Genomic DNA, 8,743 nt, shown 5'->3' on the forward strand with positions numbered 1-8,743 from the left:
CAGGCCCAACCGCGAGTCATTGGAAAGGACTGGGTGAACAATTGACGGGCTAAGCGGCAAATCCTAAACGGTGCTCTCTGAGCCCGTTCCTTCAGTGTACTCAAACGGGCGCACACCGCCCGCGCCGCGCGCCGGCCCATATTCCCTTCCATTTTTCTATTTTCAACTGCAAGCTAGCTACGATAGCCACCTAGACCAATCACACCGATGTGATTATCTAAAACTTTCTTATTCCTTTGTTATTCTTTCCTTTTCTTTGTCCTCTCCCTTTTCTTTTTATTTTTTATTTTTCTAATTCGCCGAAAAAAGTCACCGGATTTTATGAAAGTTTTTTCAAATTCGGTGAATTTTTTTCAAAATTGATGAACTTTTCCAAATTCGATTCACTTTTTACAAATTTGATGAACTTTTTTTCAAAATTGATGCACTTTTTCAAATCCGATGAATTTTACTGAAAATTGGTGAACTTTTTTTGTAAATTGATGATTTTTTTCAAATTTGATTTTTGTTTATTCGTGAACTTTTTTGAAAATCAATGAACTTTTTCCAAATTATATGAACTTCTTTTCAAATTCGATGGAGTTATTTTCAAATTTGATGAACTTTTTTTCAAATTCGATAAAAAAAATTAAATGGATGAAATTTTTTTATTCATGAACTATTTTCAATTTTTTGAACTTTCTTTCAAAATTTGTGAACATTTTTTAGTTCACGAATTTTTTCATTTTTTCTGATTTTTTAAAATAAAAGGTCAACGGTTGACCGGTCACCGCGGTCGAGCGAACGAGGCAATGTGCGGGAAGAGCGAACTGGGGTGAACGAGGCGACCTGGGCCAGCCCATTCGCGGGCACGTTGGCGCCAGTCCCTCAAGCCGGCGCTGAAGGCGCCTAGGGGCTCCCTGGCTAAGCCTAGGTCTGACAGCGTGGTGATTATCTGTTTATATCACAGCTGTGGTGTTTATTTTTTTAGGAAAACATCAGGACTCTGCTGCATATTTTTATTGATTTTTTAAATAAATAATACGGGCCATAGTCTTGAAAAAGAAGGAGAAGTCAGGCTGTTAGTGTTGGCATTGTACCAACTATCTGGCATCCTCTTCCTTCCTCATTCCCCTCTCCGCAATTGTATCCAGACCTGAATATTAACTGTGTGCCGATCGATTTGGTAGTGAGCTGATAACACAACGCATGAGAAGTTGGGCGAAACTGTGGTAGCTGCTGCTGCTGCTACTATTTTCTGATGGATTCAGGACTCTTTGCAAGACGCGCTGACGCACTCCATAATGATTTCGGTTTGGTCTTTCAGCAGTCGCTTCTTTTTCCACTACCAGTTTGGCTGATTGGTCAGTAAAATGCAATCCATGCTGCCTTCCTCTTCCTTATGCGCTTGGTCTATTAAAGCTGGCCGCCTGGTGTACGGTAAGAAGCGCGAGACTTTCAGCACATTTGCAGATCATATCTGAATGGCGTTCCGGGGGCCTACCAAAGCTTACATCTGAATAAGATTATGTGACGGTGAGAGCACACTAGTGTACTAGCAAACGCATCGTGGACTACCGGACTTTGACTTGGGTAGGCCGTACTGGACTCGCTCACAGCCTCCATCCTCCTTCTGTGATAAGCATGGACTGGACCAACGCCGTCCAAGAACAGGGGTAGTAGTAGAATACAAGCACAAGAACAGGGGTAGCCATTGGGCGAAACGGCGATGAAGCACAACTATGACTATCTCTGGTTAATTTTCCGACCAACTGTAAATCTAACATCACATACAGTTTTTTAACTCTGTACCTACCAATTTCATCAAGCATCTAATGTTACTTCAGGCAAGGGGCCTTCCAACACAAAGGCCTCTCCGAGAACCAGACAGATTACACTATCACCACAAAACAACACAAGCTAGGCTAGCTCTTTTTCTTCCCCCCAACAAAGTATCTACATGGCACAGACAGAGATTAAGCTGCGCTTATTCTTTCTTTTCCTCTTCTTTTCTCTTTTGAGGGAAATGGGGGGACACCATGAGATGCCAGTCACAGCAGCGCAGGCTGCATTCCGGCGGCACGGTGAAAATCTGATGACGACTTGGGAACGACAAGTTAAAAGTCAGGATGTACATGATGGTGAATTATTTTGTAGATTAACCCTCTGCTATTGCCGCACCGGGTGTGCACGATGTATCGGCATCTTTCTCTTGGCTTGACATGTCTTTGGTACACGATGGTCAACTATGTCTTGCGTCAGCTGGAGAGTGGCGGGAAATCGCCATTGTCCTTAAGATGATATGGCCCACCATTCCTGCAAATTGTACAGTACGCGATTACCAACTGTGAATGATTCAATGCTGAATGCATGCATGTGAACTGAGCATACAAGTTAATGGTCAATGCTGCAACAAACAAGACAGAAGAGAAATGCATGAATGCCATATATAATAATCAGAAGCCTACAGGGGATGGCACATGTTAAACTGCCCAGTCTTAACCATACTAACATAAGAGTGTGGACGGGTTCAGCCATGCTAATTAGGAGTATCCCAAAATAAAGACATAACAGACAAGACAGAAGCGATGAAGATTAATGTGGACGGTCCTTTTAGTGAAGTACGGAAAATAGGGGGCACTGGTTTTCAGTAATGTGGGAGAGTAAGGGCAGACCACCAGATAAAGTAAGTAGCATAATATAGTGATCTGGATAATGACCATACTAATACATTTTGCAGAAGCTCTGACCTAACACTAAAAATATGTTGAAGAAAGTGCGTATCAATAGATAATAATCCAGCTGTAACATCTAAAGATAAAGCTATCAGCTAGGTTGGCCCTTCCATGAAAGAGACTGTGTTAATACTTTTGACGACTAAAGTAATGCATCATACGTACCTCATCCGATTAGAACCCTTTCCAGGATTTAATGCTGAAGACACAGGGCTTACAGGTGCAGAAGATTGACTGTTGGCGGCAGAACTAGATTTGCTAGGATGGTCTTGAGAAGTACCCTTAACTTCCAAAGGCAATGCCCCCAAAGTCCCAAATTCAAGTTTATTGTCTTGTGGGTGAATAAAACCATTGCGATGAGTACCATCCCTTGGAGCCCGGGGGGATGGAGATGATAATGGTATATTCAACGGGGAGGGAATTCCATGATCACTTGCACCAGGAATGTAAATCTGCAATGGTGGCACTGGCACTTGCCTCCATTCCTCCGACAGCACCATATCTGCAGGCATATCCATTCTGGGATAGCGGTGAGCCCTGTGATAGTGATTTGGATGAAAACTATGTCTTCCTCTTTCCCCTCGTCCAGCGGGTGGCCTGTCCTTGCACAAAGTCTGCAATATCCAAAAAGACAGACAAACTCAGGGAAAACACAAGACAGACAAGCCCAAACAACACAAATGCGCATTAACCTTGCAAAAGTAACCTAATTCTGCAACAGAAACATACAAGTAGTAGGGTTATTTTTCAGCCTCATATACAGAAGGTACAGTAACTCCAATAAGGAAATTATTCAAGTACACAGGAAAAGTAGTAATGGTTCATCTCAGCATCTCCATATGCATGAACGTGAAATAAAATGAATATGTAGGGAAATGCCAGATGTAGTGAATTTCAATGTGACTTCAAGTTGTATATAAGCATAATAATGTACAAAAAGGGAACATACTGGGTCAGGAAAGTAGGTGCCTGTTCCACGAGCTCGCATAGTATCATCCGGTTGATAAAATGGCCTTACAACGAAATAGCCAGATGGATAAGAACCAGGGGATATTCCACTTGTACCAGCATAGCCATAACCATTTTTTCTGCCATGGCCATTTGGTGATCGATTGTTCTGATACTGTGCAGGTGGTGGAGCAGGCATTTGATAGTAAACTTGATTAACCGGGTAATCATGGTTTACTGGGTAATCTTGTTGGCACCCTTGTGCATAGGAAAGATTATACAAATTTGTTCCGTGATCTCCAGCGAGATCTGATAAAATGTCATTGATTGCACCTCCCTCACCACCTGCCTCTTTAATGTGTGCTCCATTGCTATCTGAGTTTTTAGATGGTGGTAAGCAGTTATCCACTGGATGTGAATTCTCATTGCGATACTTAGTTCCTGGGTACCCTTTTGATGTCATCCCATGGGGTGCCAAGTTTATATCATGATTGACACCAACCTTTCCATTTCCTGGCTCATACAAGAGATGTGGTGCATAGAGAGCTTTCCCAGGTGACAAGGTTTCACTAGTTGATGGTGCAGTCTCACAGAAGTCACTGTTATTCCTCGTACTAATAGAACTTGTTACAGGATTTGAAACAGACTTCATTTCCCCATGCTCAACCATAAGATTTTGTTCCTTTTCCTTCAGAGACCCATGGTTATTGACATCTGAAATACTGATGCTGTTGAACTGATCAGATAGATCACCAAAAGAATTATGGTCTAAAGGTGAACAACCTTTGTTGTCTCTTTCAACATTGAAGTCCAGTGCAATGTCCTGCACATCTGGCCTTACCATAGTGTGATTTCGCTTCAATGTGTTCCTAAAAAACTGATTCACTTCAGGCACAGCAGAATTGATAGGCACTTGAAGGATCTTCCCAAGCTTCCGGGCACCAAGATCAAATGCACTGCGTATCCGGTAAAAGTTACCTGCGCATCACAGTGATATTAGGCCAGCAAATTAAAAAAAAACTGCTATAAGCATCTTGGACAATAAACAGCAAATCAACAGCTTAATGCACAAAAGTAACTGTGCAGCATACCATAATGCTTGTGGGTTGGGTTCAAACCACAACTATCCATGCAACATAAAATAAATCAATGCCATCAGTATCCAAGTTCTAGCTTATTATGCAGTGCAAGTGAGCACAGTGGTACTGCTTGGTTAAATAGCTGAAAGTTTGCTTCTGTGCTGAACTGAAATAAATCTCTTGGCCCGCTGAGAAACAAAGCATGGACAAGCAGCAGCAAGAATGTAGCAAAAGCAAGACAGACCAAATAACACTAGTTGCAGTTAGTGGTAAAATTTAAAACAATCAAGTTTAGAGGAGGTAGATACAAAAACCCAAATTTAGACAAGCAAACATCAACAGTAAAGCTATGAAATGTGGGAAGCCAGATGCAACCACCCATTATGTGAGCTGATGGTGAGATGATTATGCTCAAAAGCTGACCTGAGCTACATGCAATGCAAGTATTCAAATTTGACAAAAAAGAAGTCAACCCACATTCTTCCTCGAGAGGCAGTGCTACTCACGAGACCAAAATGAATTCACAAACAATGTAAGTTGAGAACTATCAAGTTTAAGCATCAAGTCATTTTAAGTTGACTAAAGTTGCATGGCACAATTTCAAGCGCACTTTTCCTCTGTACAAACAAATTTCATGATGAAGCAGAGAAGAAACCTTTGCTGACACTACGGCCAAGATTGTTGTTCTGCTTGAGTGGATCCACTATGTTGAGAAATTTTCTTGAGAACAGTCGAGTATTTCTCTCAAAGTTCCTAGGGGGGACAGTAAACCTTTGTGCACATTCTTTGAGAAACTCCTCCCGCTTAAGGAAATCAACATCATGAGTGTCTGGTGCTTCGGCTGCGCAAGAAAAACTATGTGATGACCAATGATGACAACAAAATTTCAACCAAACAAACAGATCAGACTGCATTCACTTACAAACTAGCTCAGGTAAGGAAGACAATGGTACAGGACCATACAAGCTTATACCCTTGTTGTCCCAGTCAAATTTGCTATAATAGTCCAGAAATCTATAGAGGACCTGCAGCAGAGGAAACAGTTATGTCACCCATGGGGTGGGAATTTGTGTAACCTAGGTCAGCAGCAATTTTACAAATGTGGAATACAAATTTAAGTCAGAACTTACAGCTAATGGACCATCCAAAGACTTGTGGAAAAGATGGAAAATATATAGCACCAATATCTCCAAGGCGTAGGTAGAAATTAAACCATGGTGGGCACCGAGAATGCGGCTTTCATAATAACACCAGGCTTTTATCAGCATTATGCTTTTCTTGAAAAGGTGTTTTTTTCCAAATCTTTCATCAACCTGTAAAACATGATGGTTATAAACATGCATGCCAATGTGCAGGCTGACTTAAGGAAACCTTTCACCCTAAGTCCTACTCCCTCTGTAAAGAAATATAAGAGCGTTTAGATCACTACTTTAGTGATCTAAACGCTCTTATATTTCTTTACAGAGGGAGTGCCACATAAGAAAAGAGAATTTTTTTTTATTGCATCAAATATCAGATAGAAGATAGATCTGTGCATTAAAGGAAAAAACACAATCGACAACATGTTTCAGCTTTTGAGATGTTACCTGCTCAAGAAAACAAAGCGTACAGAGTCCACCAATCTGATTGAACGAAATGTCTACAACAATATTTTGCACAAGGCATTTGACCAGCTTCACCTGCCATTGGAAAGACTTGTCATTTGAAACATTTGGACGATAAATACAGAATTGTTATGTGACAGCATGTCCACCACTGCACAATCCCCATTGGAAAGACTTGTCATTTGAAACATTTGGACGATAAATACAGAATTGTTATGTGACAGCATGTCCACCACTGCACAATCCCTAGCAGTTCAATACAAAAAGTGACCTTCCACAATGATCTATGATATCGATATATCCATGTTCACAGGAAGAACAAAGAAAAAATGCAGTCAACTACTGGACAGTACACTTGAATGCAGTCAACTACTTATTTTATCATTGGCAGTATGCCGGTAACATTGGGATATTCACATGTGTTATTGATACCGTATGCAAAGATGGATTATTTATTCTATTGTCACTAGTCCCATGTATGGTAAGACAGAAATGTTTCGATGACATTGAAAGATAGCTGGATAAATTAAATATAAATGTACACTGCCTGACATTGTATAGAGTAAATAAAAAATAAGCATATGTCGGGAGTCATCGCAGCAACTTAGAAGTGTGTGAAACTGTGAATTAGGTCTAATTGGTAATATTGAAAAAACACAGTCGAAGCAGCAAACCTCAGCGTGGATATACTGGACATCCTTCACTTCAAACTCAGCATCTTTCCTCAGTTCTTCTGATTCCAGAACAGCACGAACCTCATTTGCTAGGTTTTCATCAGAGCTTGTGGAACCAAATGCAGTCAAGTCGATGTCTCCATCAGGAAGATATGTTTTCAGTGGAACAGATCCAAATGGAAACACCTATGTTTTCCACACAGAAAAGAAGAGGTTAATTGTATACTTCACATTCTGTCCAATTATTAAAAATAAGATGCACCAGTCTCGGCAGGGGAATAAAATCTCAAGCAATAATTATTTTCCCATTTTTGTACATGAAGAAATCTGAGATTCCAGGTTATATATCTAAGGCCATGTTGATACCTAGTATAATAAATGGACTCTTCATAGAACAACTAACTGTGAACCTCTTGAAGAACTTTTATGTGTATACTTGTTTTGCTGTTTAGTGCACAAATCTGTACTTAATAACCGATACTCATTTCTGTATAGAACAATTCATCTAAAGAGGACCCTGAAAGTGCAAAGTTCAAGGTGTATAGGAAGTTGTACTGCACAACCTCCTCGTCATCGATGCTAATGGTGAGGCGTATAGACAGCACAAACATCGGTGTCACAGAGATGACTCAAAACACGTGCCAGAAGTGCCGATATTACTTGCATGTTTGTCATGTGATGTATCATCTAGTAAAAGCACTCGAGCATGCATGACACAAATAAGGAACCCTTCCAATCTACTGATTCTCACTAAAACCAAAATAAACATACACGTGCCATTCATCTCAAGTTATGGCAACCACTCACCAGACCTCATGTGTTTCACATTAACAATAATCCAAAAACGACATATACCTAATAGGCAACATATATGCAAATATCACCTTACTCAAATTCATAAATATACCGATGAAGTCAGGACATGAAATTTCTTGCACGTGCAAATATAAAATAAGGGCACCAAAAGACCGTGAGAGCCACATCATGAGAACGGTCACTAATTTACATACGTATACAGCCAACTGGCCACCCCAAGGTCAACAAAGTCGATGTTGTTCGATGCAGTGCCCAGACACGTGTCATTCATCAATTCACACTCACATAAATAGATCACCATTAAACCATGCAACGTGAGAAACTAGAATGCATAACCACTAATGGCATAAAAACATTTGGGCCCAATTAAAGCATGACAAATCTAGCTCTCCAGCACCATGAGAGCAGGATCTCTACTATACCAACTTGTACATCAGTTTGGTGGCATCACCAGCACTGGCGTTAAAAAACATATTTCAGCCATTAGCGCATTACGGTAGAGTTAAACAAAAACTCAAGCATAGTAACTATGAAATGAGCAGCAGCACTTCACAATTGCACCTAGCAGGTTATCCAGACAACATTTCCATGCCCTAAAGGATGAATCAGAACAAGTGTGAGGAATCCTCCTAAAACATCCCAAGACATCTACATAGACATGACCCAGAGACTACGTCACATATAACTACAAGCGTATGGCACCAATAGGAAAGTCGGGGAGTTTGGCGGCACCCATGTCCTTGACGCAAAAAGGAAAGTCAGGGAGTCTGGCGGCATCACTAGCGACAGCATGATATAGCATACAAAAATCATGTAGGGCATTATGGTAGAGCCAAACAGAACAGGAAGCATGGTAAGTATGAAATGAGCAGCAGCACTGCCCAATTGCACCTAGCAGGTTATCCAGA

At 40.8% G+C, this 8,743-nt stretch overlaps 1 protein-coding gene across 1 annotated transcript in view; it reads right to left on the reverse strand.

Moving 5' to 3' along the window:
• Positions 1 to 1,709: 1,709 nt before the first annotated feature.
• LOC123096486 (uncharacterized) overlaps positions 1,710 to 8,743 on the reverse strand; it is an 8,811-nt gene continuing 1,777 nt past the window's right edge. The window contains exons 2-9 of the mRNA XM_044518228.1: positions 7,020 to 7,205; positions 6,328 to 6,420; positions 5,872 to 6,054; positions 5,664 to 5,766; positions 5,397 to 5,582; positions 3,664 to 4,640; positions 2,880 to 3,328; positions 1,710 to 2,295 (exon numbers count right to left, since the gene is read on the reverse strand). Of these exons, the coding sequence (XP_044374163.1) occupies positions 2,238 to 2,295; positions 2,880 to 3,328; positions 3,664 to 4,640; positions 5,397 to 5,582; positions 5,664 to 5,766; positions 5,872 to 6,054; positions 6,328 to 6,420; positions 7,020 to 7,205 (2,235 nt within the window). The 3' untranslated portion in view covers positions 1,710 to 2,237. The remainder of the gene's footprint in view (positions 2,296 to 2,879; positions 3,329 to 3,663; positions 4,641 to 5,396; positions 5,583 to 5,663; positions 5,767 to 5,871; positions 6,055 to 6,327; positions 6,421 to 7,019; positions 7,206 to 8,743) is intronic.

Source organism: Triticum aestivum, chromosome 4D (assembly GCF_018294505.1).
Source record: "Triticum aestivum cultivar Chinese Spring chromosome 4D, IWGSC CS RefSeq v2.1, whole genome shotgun sequence".
Lineage (NCBI taxonomy): Eukaryota > Viridiplantae > Streptophyta > Magnoliopsida > Poales > Poaceae > Triticum > Triticum aestivum.